Source organism: Liolophura sinensis, chromosome 1 (assembly GCF_032854445.1).
Source record: "Liolophura sinensis isolate JHLJ2023 chromosome 1, CUHK_Ljap_v2, whole genome shotgun sequence".
NCBI classification, from domain to species: domain Eukaryota; kingdom Metazoa; phylum Mollusca; class Polyplacophora; order Chitonida; family Chitonidae; genus Liolophura; species Liolophura sinensis.
The window spans coordinates 16,717,059-16,734,378 of record NC_088295.1 but is presented as its reverse complement, the minus strand read 5'-3'; the positions used below and the strand labels follow the sequence as shown (position 1 = coordinate 16,734,378).

General features: G+C 38.7%; 1 protein-coding gene across 1 annotated transcript in view; it reads left to right on the top strand.

The window, feature by feature from the left end:
* The window catches only part of LOC135471261 (cytoplasmic phosphatidylinositol transfer protein 1-like), a 30,612-nt gene that overhangs the window by 8,911 nt on the left and 4,381 nt on the right, over positions 1-17,320 (top strand). The window contains exons 2-8 of the mRNA XM_064750424.1: positions 1,713-1,861; positions 7,057-7,145; positions 7,727-7,734; positions 12,062-12,133; positions 12,829-12,927; positions 13,468-13,527; positions 15,087-15,182. Of these exons, the coding sequence (XP_064606494.1) occupies positions 1,713-1,861; positions 7,057-7,145; positions 7,727-7,734; positions 12,062-12,133; positions 12,829-12,927; positions 13,468-13,527; positions 15,087-15,182 (573 nt within the window). The remainder of the gene's footprint in view (positions 1-1,712; positions 1,862-7,056; positions 7,146-7,726; positions 7,735-12,061; positions 12,134-12,828; positions 12,928-13,467; positions 13,528-15,086; positions 15,183-17,320) is intronic.

The window sequence follows — 17,320 nt, the reverse complement described above, 5'->3', positions numbered from 1 at the left end:
TGCAGTGCCCTACACACACATTACTGTGTGGCTGATGTGCAGTGCCCTACCCACACATTACTGTGTGGCTGATGTGCAGTGCCCTACCCACACATTACTGTGTGGCTGATGTGCAGTGCCCTACCCACACATTACTGTGTGGCTGATGTGCAGTGCCCTACCCACACATTACTGTGTGGCTGATGTGCAGTGCCCTACCCACACATTACTGTGAGGCTGATGTGCAGTGCCCTACCCACACATTACTGTGTGGCTGATGTGCAGTGCCCTACCCACACATTACTGTGTGGCTGATGTGCAGTGCCCTACCCACACATTACTGTGTGGCTGATGTGCAGTGCCCTACCCACACATTACTGTGTGGCTGATGTGCAGTGCCCTACCCACACATTACTGTGTGGCTGATGTGCAGTGCCCTTCACACACATTACTGTGTGGCTGATGTGCAGTGCCCTACCCACACATTACTGTGTGGCTGATGTGCAGTGCCCTACCCACACATTACTGTGTGGCTGATGTGCAGTGCCCTACCCACACATTACTGTGTGGCTGATGTGCAGTGCCCTACCCACACATTACTGTGTGGCTGATGTGCAGTGCCCTACCCACACATTACTGTGTGGCTGATGTGCAGTGCCCTACCCACACATTACTGTGTGGCTGATGTGCAGTGCCCTACCCACACATTACTGTGTGGCTGATGTGCAGTGCCCTACACACACATTACTGTGTGGCTGATGTGCAGTGCCATACACACACATTACTGTGTGGCTGATGTGCAGTGCCCTACACACACATTACTGTGTAGTTGATGTGCAGTGCCCTACACACACATTACTGTGTGGCTGATGTGCAGTGCCCTACACACACATTACTGTGTGGCTGATGTGCAGTGCCCTACCCACACATTACTGTGTGGCTGATGTGCAGTGCCCTACCCACACATTACTGTGTGGCTGATGTGCAGTGCCCTTCACACACATTACTGTGTGGCTGATGTGCAGTGCCCTACACACACATTACTGTGTGGCTGATGTGCAGTGCCCTACACACACATTACTGTGTGGCTGATGTGCAGTGCCCTACACACACATTACTGTGTGGTTGATGTGCAGTGCCCTACCCCCACATTACTGTGTGGCTGATGTGCAGTGCCCTACCCACACATTACTGTGTGGCTGATGTGCAGTGCCCTACACACATTACTGTGTGGCTGATGTGCAGTGCCCTACACACACATTACTGTGTGGCTGATGTGCAGTGCCCTACACACACATTACTGTGTGGCTGATGTGCAGTGCCCTACACACACATTACTGTGTGGCTGATGTGCAGTGCCCTACCCACACATTACTGTGTGGCTGATGTGCAGTGCCCTACCCACACATTACTGTGTGGCTGATGTGCAGTGCCCTACACACACATTACTGTGTGGTTGATGTGCAGTGCCCTACCCCCACATTACTGTGTGGCTGATGTGCAGTGCCCTACCCACACATTACTGTGTGGCTGATGTGCAGTGCCCTACCCACACATTACTGTGTGGCTGATGTGCAGTGCCCTACCCACTTGTGCAGTACCCTACCCACTTGTGCAGTACCCTACCAATGTACATTTTACCCTGCAGTTTAGCTATGCTCAACTTCTGTGCACTATTCACCTAACTGTAACCGTTTTCTGTTCTAACATTTCTATATGCTTGGTGTTTTCAGTATCGTATTGGCCAGCTGTACATGATAGCCAAGCACAGCCATGAGCAGAGTCAGCGAGGGGAGGGGGTGGAGGTGATCAAGAATGAACCCTGTCAGCACCCAGATTACGGGGAAGGGCAATACACAGAGAAACGCATCTACCTATCCAGGTGAGACACCTACAAACAATCAATCCAGTGTTACGGACTTCTGCTAGTGCCATCTGTTACTGGCAGTGCCATTTGTTACTGGTCCCGCTATTAGTGTGTCATACATACTGTCAGGTGTCATTCCGTATGGATAATCCTGGGGGTTGTGTGTAGTGCTGTTTGTTACGTGGTCAGCTGTGGGTTAAACTAAGTTGGGATGTAAAATGCACTTTTGGAAGCCCATTAAGACCTTAAGATGATACCTTTGATGCCAACACTTGAGTTTTTCTGATATGTAATTAATCAGGCTTCTCACATGATCTCTTTGTGGGACCCTATAAGGTGGATGAATCACAGAGAATCAAGCAAAATGTGTCAGTTAAAAATTGCTAAATTTAGGTGAATTACAGATAAATGTAATGCATTTTGTTACTCGTTCCACTGTTTATCAAGTTAGAAATAGTGCCACCTGTTATTGGCAGTGTTTCTTGGATCTGGCATTAGCACTGCTGGTGGTTGGTAATCGTATCATTGGTTACTGAGATTGTTGCTGGTTTTATTACTAGTTCTGTGAATTATTTTTGGTACTTTTGCTAGTGTTTGATAGTGCCCTAACATCTCAGAATATTTTGGTTAGACACCATTTGCTGATATTGCCATGTCATGTATGCGTTATTGGTAGTACTTTGGCTCAATTAAGGTAGTGCCATATTGGAAACTCAGGCAAACTTTTGTTGTCGCACACTATTGGTACAACTTTAAAACACGTGGGCACTTTCTTTCGGGTCAGAGTGTGCTAGCAACAGTGTGCTTTTCTGTCTGTTTTGTAAGACAGTTTGTGTATAGGTTTTTAATTATATGGCTTTCAGTGCAGCTGCACTTGTGTGCATGTTTCTGAGGCTGCTGTTATCACACAACCCTAGTGTGGCAAATTTCTGTATTCCTGACATATAGTTTTTGATATGTGTTTCTCAGGGACATTCTGAGATACCCACTTGTTGTGTGAGCAGGTGAAAGCCAACTAATTACAGGTGAAAATAAGAGCATCATTTGTGGAAATGCGACATTAAAACAGGTACTCAGCGAGTAATTCATGTGGGTAAATTAGAAGGGTATTGACAAGAGTATAAAGACTCCTGCAAAGAGGGTAAACCCAACATCTGACCAATAAATTGCCTCAGTCCTCTAATTAGCACAGACTGATTATAGAGAATCTCATCAATGTCCTCTGTATACTGCTTCATATATCAGCATGTAGGAGTCCTGTGTACATTTGAATGTCAGCTTGGTACATTGAATTCTCCATGGTGTTAATCAATTCAACCTACATACAGTACAAGACCAGACTGACCATAGGGTAGTTAGTGGAGGGTGGGTTTGGGATGGGTGTGGAACAGATTTTATAGTGGTTTTGGTCGGGGAATCTTCCATTACTGTGCTGGCTAAGCAATCTGGACAGAATGTCATACTCCAAACCAATGTCCAGTGAGAAGTGGATTAGCATGTTTGAATCAAGTTTGATTCAAATATTTTTCAAACACGAAATAGACCGTGTGATATGGTAAAATATTAGCTTCCTTTCATGATGTTTTCTTCATTGTTTTGGTGGTATTTATATGTTCCGATTATGCATTGAATAAAAATTTTAGTTATGTTTGGAGTTGTATTTTCATTCACTGTTCGTTTCATTTCATGTCACTAAAGGTTATTAAATGCACTTGCGCTATTTTGAGGATCATGACAGTAAATGTCACGTACCAGTCAGTATTTTGGTTGCCTGTGACAGCGTATGTAGCAAATAGATTTACGCCACGTAAGTTCATGAAGCCTACTTCATGTATTTAACAGCTCCTAATAATATTTTGGCCTACCTTACGGCAATTGAGCACTTTGTTAGTCACCAAAGTGGTGAAAATAAAGAATGTGGAAGTTATCAGATGGTGGGTATACCCGTTGACCTTGACTCCAGAGCTACAGATAAGGGGCATGCAGACGTAAATACGCTTAAAAATTAGGTCATACGCGTCTAAAATTAAAACAGAGCACACTGCATACTCATGACAATTTGAGTGTACAAAATAAAGGACAAATAATAAATTTTTGTCTTCTAATGTAGGCCTACATTTAGATGTAGCATAAGAAGAGTATAATGTTTTGACTCCAAAACGGCAGTTTTTCGTGTGTACTGAAATGTTTCGACAGATAAAAAAAATTACCAGTCGCATCAGGCAAGTTATCATAGAATGAAATAATAGTGCAACACCTGCTATCAAGATGAAATGAAAAGATAAAGTTGTCAGTGAAGGATGTATTGGAATAAACCCAGCAGTCCTACAGGTTGAGGTGTAACAGGCCTAAATAAATGTGAGCGTCTTTCACATACATTCCTCGTGAGGAAGAGCTGAAATAATTAATTTATTCTGGAATGTTGTGACAAGTCTGGGCAATCGACATGAACATACATATACTTGTAGTCCTATATGTAACTACAAGAATCTCTGTAGCGGTAGATCTATATAGACATGTACATGTATACACATGTATATCAGTTTTCTCAACCCTCTTCACTCAGTCAACTTCACACTTTCCAGGTGTATTGCTGGGGACCCAAAATGGTGAAGTGTTGAGTATTTTCAAAAAATGTGTGCTGTGGTAGGCTTAACCAGTTTTCTTGGAAAAGTAGGGAGTACCACTTTACCTCTGAAAATTACCTTTAGCACTGCTTGACCCCTTGGGTTACTACCCAATAGTTGATCTTCCTAATTGCATGATTGCCAACAGACTTATTATACAAAGTTTTTCATAGTCCGTTGAAGAAGTTATCTGTTAATTTGTGGAATGAGCTGTTTATAACGTTCGTTATATGTGATGGACATTTGGATATAATCCTGAAAAGATAAAAAAAAAAGGTTGACAGATTGTAGATTTATTTTATGTGTGCTTGCCATATTTGTACTGTTGAGATACAACTATACAATGCAAGGACCAAAACATGTATTGTATTACGATATGTTATCTTGGTCTGTTGCCACATACAGCAGTGGTACAAGTAATGGAGATTTTCATGCTTACACTATTACTAAACAAATAGAAATGGTAACGACTTAGTTGCCAAAAAAATTTCAAGAACACGTTTACAATCTTACAGTATGTCATACTATGAAGTTCTGCTGCGATGCATTCTCTTTAAAGTCATGTCATAATGAGGTGGGGCCGGGTCCTCCATTACAGACAGAATAACTGATAGGCCCAATGAATTGTTCTTGAAGACAGTTGGTCATTAATTAAAATAAAACAAAAATAGAAGAATAGCAATAGACCCATTTCACAGCCCTTGGGCTCTAGTTTTTTCACTGGGGCCTTGAATTGATGGCCAGGCGTGGTTAGGGTATTTAGGTTGTATGAAGTTCCTAGGATATTAAATGGGGATGTGTCAGATGCCCGGCAGTAGGACTTGAGTGTCATTTTATTGATGTCAAAAGTTTGTTCTTCAGCTCATCATTACGACATTACTGTAACAGTAGAAGCTGATACATTGTAACATTGTTGCGCAACGATAATTTTTGGACATAACAATAGATCAAGATCCTGTTCACACTAGCACCATGTTACGCGATTAAAAAACATGCTGCCTTCACATTATCTGCCTTATCAAGTATGGAAATCACCTTGAGCTTGCCCTGTGAAAATATGTGCTTCACATACAGAAGTGTGTAGTTTCTCGTGAAAGATCATCAGTTAACTCTGGATACTCTGGAATCTCCTCCCCGGCTCCCATAAAACTGACCCCCCATAGTATAAGTAAAGTATTCTTCAACTCCTATCAAGTAGATAAATTGACAGTTGTTGTTTCAGGATATGCCATTAGATATAAGTATACAAGTACATGTACACAGGCTTTTATGATGTATAGTCAGTTTCACGTTAGTCTAAGGCAAGGAAGTAAAGATGTACTGAGTCTTGGCTGAAATTCATCTTGATAGTTTGCCAAGAGTCTTTTATATAAGATTGTCAGTGTAAATTTGAATGTTTAACTATGTTAGTTCTCCAACCCAGGCCCTTATATTAAAGGTAGATAAGATACATGTAGCTGTAGGAACCCAGTATTGCCGCTGGGGGTATACAGGGGATTATTTAGTGAGTGGAAGTTTTTGTATCTCGCTTATATACATTGTACATGTATGGTGACTAGAGACTGTGCAGTGAATAATGTATAAATCCAGGGCTGGAATAAGCAGTATATAGATGCATGCGTGTGCATCAGTGAACAATAATGAGATTACAGACTGCATGTCCATATACATGGATGTGTCTTCTGGTAATACTAAGGTAGCAAGATGAGCTATCGTGCTATGTGTAACCTTTTAGTGTAGAACATTCACTTCATAGGCAAGAAACAGCCTGGGATTTCGCTGTAATGAGCTGTGGACATGCACCAATTAACTGTCATGGAGCAAGTCACACAGCAAAAACAGTGTTGCGTACATGCAGGATTAAAATCTGGACATCCTGTGGAACAGATTGCACCAGGGTAATTGAGAAAAATATGTACGATAACAGTATTCAACAGTAACAAGAAGAAAAAAAACCCAAGAAAATTTCACTTCTGTACCGAGTAAAAAAAAAAATCACACAGAACATAAAATTTCACTCCCCTCTTTTTTTTTTCTTGAAATCATAGTAAATTCTGTTTACTTATCTCAATTTGGGCTTTTTTCAGTGTTATTTTGATCAATTTCCTTTTTCTGTTGAATCCCATATACGTTTAGTGCCTGCACCAGGAAATAGCCTGTCACAAATAAGGAAGATTCGGTTTAATGAGATACATGTATATATATGTATTGGTATTAAATTTTTTTAAATGGCCAGAAAACTTAAATTGAATTCCATGATGCTTCATACCATGAAATTGTTTTTTTTTTGAAACAAGAAAACACTCATACTGTACAGTGAATGAAAATTGTGCCATAATACATGTACCTGAGTTGTGCAGAATGCAATACAGGTGTTGACTCTAAAATATCATGTAATTCAAAAGTATGTATTATTCTGACAGCGTGCTCCAAAAATTTAGTTTCAAGGATTTACTCTTTGTGAGAATGAGGTATTTTGTAAACTGATCTCATAACTAAATAAATGGAGCTGTCAAGTAATGAAACTTCCACACAAAGCTATAATCATCTTTAACAGCTTACCATTAATAATTTCTCTTTCAGTCGGTTACCAAACTGGATGCAGGCATTAATTCCAAATGTGTTTTACATTACTGAAAAAGCCTGGAACTTTTACCCCTTCACAATCACAGGTAAGGTGATTTATTTATTTATTTATTTTTTCTTCTGTGTTATAATGTGTTAATTTTACAATTTAAAATTTTAAAAAGTGCTCATGTTGGTTACTTCTTTAAAATACATTTGATTGTGGTACTGATTTTGAAGATCTTCACTTGAATCTTATCCCTCAGCCTTGATCTACATGTATATCTGTTCATATTATTCAAGCAGTAAGTACTGTTCAAAATCATTGTCATAAATAATAATTCTGAAAGATCTGATGATAGTGTATGGAACATCATAATAATTAATGAAATTCACATTGGGGTGTTGGGGTTTTATGTTATATTCAGTTATATTTCACTTACAACTTACATGGCTGTGGTCAGGGTTATTTTTAAAGGAAATTGGTATAGAGCTCAGAGAAAATGTTCGCCCTTTATCAGGTACTTGTCAAATCTGGGGACGTTAACAAAAAGTGACCTTAATGTGTATTATTATTTGTTTCTTGTAATTGATAGATGTAATATACAAAGATTAAGTATGTGGAATTGCAAAATGGTCTTATTTCATCTCCTTTTGGTTTATTTCATGTGTGACTCATGGCTCATAGAATACACGGTAAGTTTTACTTTTATTCCTTGATACTTATATGGTAATATGAATCTAATGAACTCTTTATCACCATTGAGTTCCACAGTAAATGGATATAGCTCAGTCAGATGTATGACTAATAAACCACAATGCACATTTGGTGCGGGTTAAATCCCCACGGTAGACAGCACAATTGTAGGTTTTTATAAACATTCTCACTACATTGTATTTGTAGACGCCTTGGAGACAGTTCTGTACGTTGTCAGGGGAGTTTGCAATTTATGGAGCCATTTGCAGAATGGTGCATTTGTTGAAGACCACTTGTCTACCATCAAGTGTGACAAGTTTGATAGTTGCACGCCTGACTGAATAACTTGCCAGAGGTTGGTGGTTTAAATTGGGCATGCTGGTTTCCTCTGCCCCTAAAAAGGATAAGTGAAAAGTGTCTAATTAACAAGGAATCAGTAAATAATGAAGTTATAGCATGGAACACTCTTAACAACTTGAACTGCAAGAGGAAATTAGTCATAGCCTTCAAGTCAAGCATCATGATTAAGTGACATTGACAGGAAATGACCCATGACCCTGGATACAAGCTTAATGCTTGTACATTAAAGTGTGTCTCTAAGGCACCTATGCGTCTCTGAGGCTCCTGTGCATCTCTGAGGCACCTCTGCGTCTCTTAGGCACCTCTGCATCTCTGATGTACCTGTACGTCTCTGAGGTACCTGTGTGTCTCTGAGGCATCCATGTGTCTCTGAGGCATCCATGTGTCTCTGAGGCATCCATGTGTCTCTGAAGTATCTATGTGTCTCTGAGGTACCTATGTGTCTCTGAGGTAGGTACCTATGTGTCTCTGAAGTAGCTATGTGTCTCTGAGGTACGGTACTTATAAGGTGAGTTGTGTTGGTTAATGCTTCATAACCTGATCTGAAAAGGTTGAAGAATTATGTAATCAAAAGGAAACAAGACACACATGTACACGTAAGCTTACAGTGCAATATATAGTCTTAAATATACAGTCATTAAATTTCAGGCTGACATAATCAAGTTGGTAAACATGCACCTTAGACTCTGATTGTAAAGACTTGATATAACAATTGTAGAAAGCCACAGCATGATTTTCCAAGCAGACATGCTGTGTTTCATTTATGTCTATGATTATAAGTGTATTTGCAGTCTAAGGTATGTTTTCCTTACCTTGAGTGTAAATTTGGCTGTTTGGCAAATTTCTTACACATAAAGATATTGATATTTTCATAATTCATCTGATTAAAGTGAAAGAAAGTGTCCTTTTTTGGTCAGTTATTTATTACCAGGCTGTGCTAATCTCCATGCATGCATACCACATATTTGTGTAATGTATACAGATATTGTCTCCCACGGTTACACCCAGATGGTCAGTGTGACCCCACTAGAGGTCATGACATGGTGGTGCATTCTCTTCTCCTTCTGGATAAGTAGGCTTTATCAAAGTTCAGCTATTTAAGAATTAAGTGCCTGCATGTACAAATACCGTTTGACAGTGAATGTGTGTGGTGGAATGTACCTACATGTCAAGGTACTGTTCTACTTTCTGGTAGTTAATTTTAGTCTCCGTATCATATAGGCTTCCAGGGTGTAAGTGTAATATTAATATCTTCTCTGAACACTTGATCAGACATGAGACATTTCATTCAGTACTTCATTTGAGACATGTTTACATGTTCAATAAAATATGAATTCACATACAATATTAGGATGTGTATAGGTCTGAGCACAGAAAAGGAAATGAACAAATACATGTACAGTTAAAAATAACAAGGAAAGTTTTGCCGGTTTGTATCAGGAATCTATGAACCTGTATCTATGACTCCCTGATTTGACACGGGCAAGCAATTTTTTCTGTTATATTTTTTAATTGACATATTAACAAATTATTTTTAATTGACAAATATTTTTTAATATTTTTTAATTAATCCACAGACGACGTCAGATGTGTCTGCTGAATAGGTTATCTTGACATTTTGACATTGTGGCAGGCATTAACCATGTCAGTACGATATCTCTGTAAGTCGCTGAGGTGAATAAACTTAAATTTAAATATTAAAAAATTCTTCTCTACCCAAAATGAATGGGGGGAACTTTGGAGAGAGAGACAAATCTGTTTATCCATCTTTAGATTAAGCTAAACTAACACATTTAGTATAGTTTGCATCCATGTGTTTTGTTTTTTGTTTCTATTTTTCTTTTTTTTTTTTCTATTCTTAATTTCTCCCTTTGTTACAAGTTACTCTGATACAGAGTGCATTTCTGTATAATTTACGCGTACACTTCTAAACAAGGAGAGTTGTCGAAACCCATGTAGATTTTGCAGTTGTCACTTTCAAGAAATGCATACTCTTGTCACTATTTATACCCCTAATCATTTTTCCATATACATTGTACAAGCTTTTCATCCCCTTTCAAAAACAGTGCCTCATTAATGTAAGACCTAGATTCTCTAGATGCTGTTAACAGTAAAGGGGACAAAATATGCGCATTATATGTAATGGTTTTGTAGCTATTATGCTGATTGCAGCAGAGGTCAATTTTTCATCCTAGCCAGCTCAAATTATATGATTTCCACATACAATCTTGTCTGTAGAGTACCAGACCAAGAGTTTAAATTCAAACAGACTTGCAGGCTGTAAACAGAAATGTAACCCATAAAGAGTGAGCTTGGGATCACCGTGGGATCAACTATGGCTGTAGTCTAGCTGAGGAGATTTGCTCTATTCAAATGGGCTTTGTTACATTTATATGTACCCAGGTCCTTAGGTAATTGACTTCATCCCGGTGCACATAGGCCTGCACATAAATCTGTCTACCAATATTTCTGATAGATGAGGGTTGGGATATGGGGGAAGTCTGTGTGATGACTTCCTGGGCTAACACCCGGCTTGTATCTTAACAGCATCACAGCTGCCATCTAGGTGACATCAGTGCCGTCCGTTCCAGACCTTCCTGGTCAGCTTTGTTCATGACCTGTAGACACCTGGAGTAATGAAGCGCCTATCTGCGTCTGACACACACCAGGAAGATCACATGAATTACCTTAACGCGCGCTTTTGTCATCTGTTTGATCCCCCTTGACATTTCACTGCCTGTCCATCTTTTGTGCTATTTACGCACTTTATGTCGGGCTTAACTTTCTAAGAGGTTCAGCAACTTTGGCTTCTCTATAAACAAATTTAGTTGCCATGGAAACCATGGAGCAGGCTAAATTGATCCTGGTGTATTGTTGTCGGGCTGATTTGTTGGTGATTGACAACTCCTTGAAGTGTAATAACGTCACATTTTTGGGGAAGACTAGGGCGCCCTTTTCACCACAAACCCGAAGCAGTCAATCCAAGTACATGGTTTGGGCGTGAGCTAGCCCATCTAATTATTAGGTTTCTCTCTGTAAAGACAGTAATCTACACAAAGAGTTAATGACTGGACCAGCCGACACTCAAATCACCATCATCTCTGCGGAGCTATGTTGATTGCTGGAAATTAAGATCAATATACAATTAGGCAGCTGTATTACATACATATATGGCTTCGCTCTGAAGGAAATTAAGGCTTGGAAGCAGTCTTAGAAGCTCATCTACCTAGGAGATATAGCAGTGTTAGACCAACCCAATTGCAGGTCTGGAACTTACATGTAATGCATCCATAACCATGTGTTGGCTGGATGTTATAGTCTAACTATTTGCATTACATGCATAATCCCATGGTTAAATCCATGGTTAAATACGAGTTTTGAATGATATGTTTTTAGTTTTTACTAATGTGTGCAATGGGGATTAATATTAACATACATTGTATATTCAAAATTACCTCACAAATGTTTACATTGTAGGAAGATAAAAAAACATACATGATGCAAACAAGAATATTCTTCAAATAAAAATGTTACAGTATATTTACACACACAGGGACAATGTTGTTCTGGTATAGTGTTTATGTAAGGTCATTTATATCAGAACCCTGTAGATTAAAAGTGTTGTACATACGTGTATTGATGTCCGCAAAGGAATACGATACACATTTATTACATACATATGAATGAGTTTCAGTTCGGTATTCTTCTTTTCTGAAGATCTATATAAAGATTTATGTTAACCTATAGATGTTCAGACAAACTAGTTATACATACATTTTAGCATTTATTGTTGTACTACTGCCCTCAAGTGTTCAGTATAGCATTATCTTTACCCCTTGTTATTTTCCATGACACAAGCAAATCATGGGGCTAACATGATATCTATTAATGACATTCTTGTTTTTAATATTATATACACCTCAGGACATTCTTATAATATTCCTGTCTGTTTTCACTTTGTTTCAGTGTTCTTTCTTGCCACGGTTTTCTATACACATTGAAACCAGATATGAGAATAACAATGGCAGCTCAGAAAATGTGAGTAGATATACTGCAGACACAGTATAGTGACTTGTTTCTGTTGCAAGAGTGAAGATTTATTGTAAAGAACAGTGATGTAATGTAAAGAACATTTGCGTAGTGATGTAATGTAAAGAATGGTGATGTAATGTAAAGAACGGTGATGTAATGTAAAGAACATTGGTGTAATGTAAAGAATAGTGATGTAAAGTAAAGAACAGTGATGTATTGTCAAGAAAAGTGATGTAATATAAAGAATAGTGATGCAGTTCAAAGAACAGCGATGTAAAGAACAGTGATGTATTGTTAAGGACAGGGATGTAATGTAAAAAAACAGTGATGTTACTGTAATATAAAGGACAGTGATGTATTGTAAAGAACAGTTATGTAACATAAAGGACATTGAGGAAATGTAAGGAACTATGATGAAATGTAAAGAACAGTGATGTAATGTAAAGAACTGTGGTAAAGCCAAAGCAGACGACTGAACCAGCTGTAGTTTTTAGTTCTTTTAGCTTGTAAAAACCAATTTGAATATGAATATAAATTTACTTTGTGAATATTAATCAATTATATGTATAACTGTTCCCATTTCATGTTTAATATTACAGAGTGTAAAACACGTCTCTGTTACTTGAATGCAAATTTCATTGTTTTTGAATGTTATTCAGTACACCAGTCAAATAAATAAATGAATTTCTTTCTTTCTCCAGTCTTTAGGGCTTCCTTCGGAAGACATATCACTTCGAGAGGTGGATTTCATTGACATTGCTTATGATCCATTAGTAGAAAAACATTACAAAGAAGAGGAAGTAAGAAACTGTTTGCAGCAGCATATTTTGGCATTTTGTTTTTTAATTCTGTAGTTATACATCTGGGAGCTCATGTAACAATGTGTAGTCTTACCATATACGGGGGTCCAAAACACTTAGTCTTATGATACATGATATTTTATTAATTTGTCCCTCTGCTCTTGTATTATATTTCGAGCCCTTGGGGGGTCATGCTGTTTAATTGGTCGTACAGGAAATAAACTAGACCCTGACTAATGGAGTATGGTGTCTTCAGGCCATGATGTTTGTGAGACACAAGTAACAGGCATGATTTGCTCTTCTCATTTTTCATTTTTCTCCAGCCATAACTCTAACTTAAGTGTTGTATAAATCTAAAAAGTGGCATTAAACACCTATTAAATCAATGGATAAATCACTATTTTTAATGAGGATATTAAGTGTAAACATTTATCAAGATGAGCTTGATGGTAAGATGTCTGTTTGTAATATATGTTCATCCTGACTGTGTGATAAACACTTAGGATGCTAGCCACTAACATTGCTTTTTGTTTTCTTCAGGATTGTACAAAGTTCAAGTCCAAGAAAACAAACAGGGGTCCATTACAGAAAGGTTGGAGGGTAAGGGTGGAACATCATTTTAGTTGTGGGCTATTGAATAAGACATTTTCTATTGTTCTAAGTCTCTGAGCATCCAGTTGTAACCAGTGCCCTTGATCTATACATGCTTGCACCCAGTTGGTAACTGATGCCCATGGTTTTGTCAAACTGGTGACATGTAGGTGGATTTTGTCTGGTTGAACCTAGTTGCTTATGATCGCAAGTTGACGTAGGGCGTAATCAGAAAAAAATTAAGTGTTGGCATCAAAAGTGTCATTTTAATGCCTTCATGTGTTTCTTTATATGTATGTTAAAGCAAGGGTGAGTGTGAAGCCTATAGCACAGTATCAACCTTGCTAGTAGGCGTCTGAAAGTGGAGTTTTTAGATGCAGTGCATATATGTATCAATAAGATATACCATCCAAAGTATAAACATCATAACTGTTTATGTTTGCGATGTCGTATCAAGAAAATTGGAAGCACCGCCATGCATGTGACCAAATTAACCAATCAGACACAAGTTATTTGTACAACCTGAGGAGGCACCTGTTTCCAGAGTGAAGTCACCTGAACCTAGGGCGCTTACATATATGCGGAAACACCAGTGTCGCCAGCTAGTAATAACGGTGAATAACGCCACACATTTGGCTAGGCTAGGCTAGCGACATCAGAGTTTGTGTATGATCAAGAGCGCGCCTAGTTTTGCTTTTGTGCCATGTAGACTGAGGAGCCTAGGCTATAAACATGCTGTAGCCTCTGAGGGCTGTTCCCACATCTCATTCGAAATAAGCAAGGTTATATTATTTGCTGACTATTCTTTTAATGGTTCTCATTCCACACTTTCCATGTGGCATCTGTCACGAGAGGACATGCTCTTCTCACCTGTCACGAGAGGACATGCTCTTCTCATGTTCTTTTCAATCACTCTAATACTAAGAGAGGGAAAAACTTTTTCTGTAAGCAGATATCTGTTAGCTAGCAATTCTGTCTCACACCACTGGCCAAAAAATTGATGTTCCCGATTTGGACATGTATCACAGCTGCAGCCTAAATAAGGGGAGATAATTTATAATAAACCCAATCCCCTTAGTCCATCCATCTTGTCTATCATTTATGATGAAAAATATCTGGTATATCCATAACTTTCTGGTTTTCGATAAATTTGTTTTAAACAGTAGCATTTTATTTACAACTTTTAACCCTTTTCACTGTTATATATGAGTATTAATGATTATAAGTGATATGTTTAATAATCGGGGCAGTTTTATGAAGCTTACTTAGTGTTATATTTCCCTAAGCTCAGTGGGCTTTACATCCTTACAACATATGTTGCCATGGTAGTTTAAGGCTTACTTAGCTAAATGAGCTTCATGAAACCGACCTTGATAGTTATTGATGTATTTTAAATGTACATACACTTAACTACTACCATATGTTTTATTGCTGGTACCATTGTAATTATGATTAAGCTTAAATTTATTTCAGCATGATTGAATAAAAGATGTTGTATTGTTTTGAAATTTTGCCTTGTTGGCAGTTAAGACTAATTTTGGGTTTGTTTGTTTTGTTTTTTGTTTCAGGAAAACACGCAACCAATTATGTGTTCATATAAAGCCACGAGGGTGAAGTTTGAGGTGTGGGGACTTCAGAGCAGGGTGGAGGCTTTTTCTCACAAGGTTATAACTTTATCACATGTTTTACTTTCTCATTTACTTGAGGTGTGAAATAAATATCACATACACAAATTGTTCTTCACATACCCAAAAGAAAGCATAAGGTTAAGCCTTTCAATATGCTTTAGACTGAAAGCTCCCTTTCGCTACAGATTGGTTGGCCCTGAGAAGGGCCTTTTCTTCGGGCAAAGTTTTGGATTCATTGCTGATCTGTCTCCTCGTCCACTACCATGTCTTCTTCTCCAAGATCATCATCTGTCAAGTCCACGTTTTCATCATCAGCATCATCATCTGCTGCCTGAGGTGCATTCATCTCATGCCTAAGGGCAGTAACTTCGTCTGCCTTAACACAGGCGTATTCATAGTAAGCATTGCGTATACCTTCAGCTGCAGCAATCTTCAGCCGGATGCTATAGCGAAAGGCTTTGTGGTTGTTTTGTTGGGCCCTGTTATAGCGTATCTTCATATCCCACAGTTTCTGGTTAAGGAAGACAATCTGTTCACAGGATTGCTGGAAGCAGAACTCTGCCTTCTCAAGCTTATCCTGAATTGGCTCTTCCATTGGGAAATGAGTCTTGCTTACGTTGTAGTCCAGATGAGAAAGTACACAGCAGTGTTAACCAAGTCTGATGAGGTGTAGTCCAGGTGAGAAAGTCCACAGCAGTGTTAACCAAGTCTGATCAGGTGTAGTCCAGGCGAGAATGCCCACAGCAGTGTTAACCAGGTCTGGTAAGGTATAGTCCAGGTGAGAAAGTCCACAGCAGTGTTAATCAGGTCTGGTCAGGTGTAGTCCAGGTGAGAATGTCCACAGCAGTGTTAATCAGGTCTGGTCAGGTGTAGTCCAGTTGATGAAGTGTTGATTATGTGGCCTACTCTTGTATCTACTTGGTAACACCTGTCAGTTAAAAAGTGTGCACAATCAGCTGTCTTCAGTGTACTGCTAGTTGATGGATGTTAGGATGTTATCTAACTCTGATGTACATGTATGCCCTGCTTATGTACCGATGGGTCAAAATGTGGGCTGGGTGCCTGTCTGAATACGAGTGACACCTGACAGCTGGAGGTAGGCGAGTTATCGCCAGTCATAACTTGCATGTGGTATTAACACACTGATTGTTATTCCATCTCACAAGCTTTCCTTCAAATACAATACCTTGTGTTGCTCAGGAAAAGCTGTGATATGTTTATTTGTCAGTTAATAGGAGTTTGGGTGGAAGGGGGGAGCGGGGGCTTGCATGTCTAACAGCTTACCAGAGGCAGATATCTAACCCCAGGGGATTACCTCAGATTAGGATTAAAGGTGGGGAAAGACTAAGGTTGGCTTCAGTCTCCTGCAGTTTGTCTTAAACACACCTGAATGAACAGGATCAGTGAGTTGTGTATGTACATGTCCTTGGCATGTTGTTGAGAATTTTATTCTTTGTTTTTAAATCTTCTCATGGCTGAAACACAGGAAAGCTATTGCTGTTTAGCGCAGATTGAGAGTTCTAGCTCTAGCTGTTTTTCTCACATGGGGCGCAGAAACTTCTCCCATTAACTTCAGCCAGTTTACTATCTGGTTGGATCTTGAAATATCATCAAGGAGAGTGGAGTAAAATTTAGATAACCAAACACTAAGTGTAGATTTATGTGAGAGTAATTGTACCCCAAAAGCAAAATAAATTAAATATGGTTTATAGTTTTCTCATGTATAACTGGACTCTGATGATGGCATATCAGGCAATATGAAATTAATGGTTCTTCTATGGTGTAAGACTTTGCAATCAATCTTATACTGCCACACCAAGTTGTTGACCTTTTATAATGTCTCCATATTGTATATTCGTCCATCTATACAAGACGTTTTTTCTACTTGTGTACAGTGTTAGTTTTGTCCACTGCCTGAGAGAAGATGTGTCAAGATTGAGACAAATTATTGTCATTATGAGTTTTAGTATTTATTGTATATAATAAAGTTTTTAAAATTGCTGTTTGGGATGTTTGTTTGCATAAAGCACAAAAGGGAAGTGTCTGATTTGTTAATTTATGTGGTTAAACATGGATAGGGCACACAATTATCTGACAACTTGTACTCAGATCAACGTGGACAGGAGTTTAAAAAAACCCTGTCTCCACAACCTTACTGTGTAAATGTAAATCAG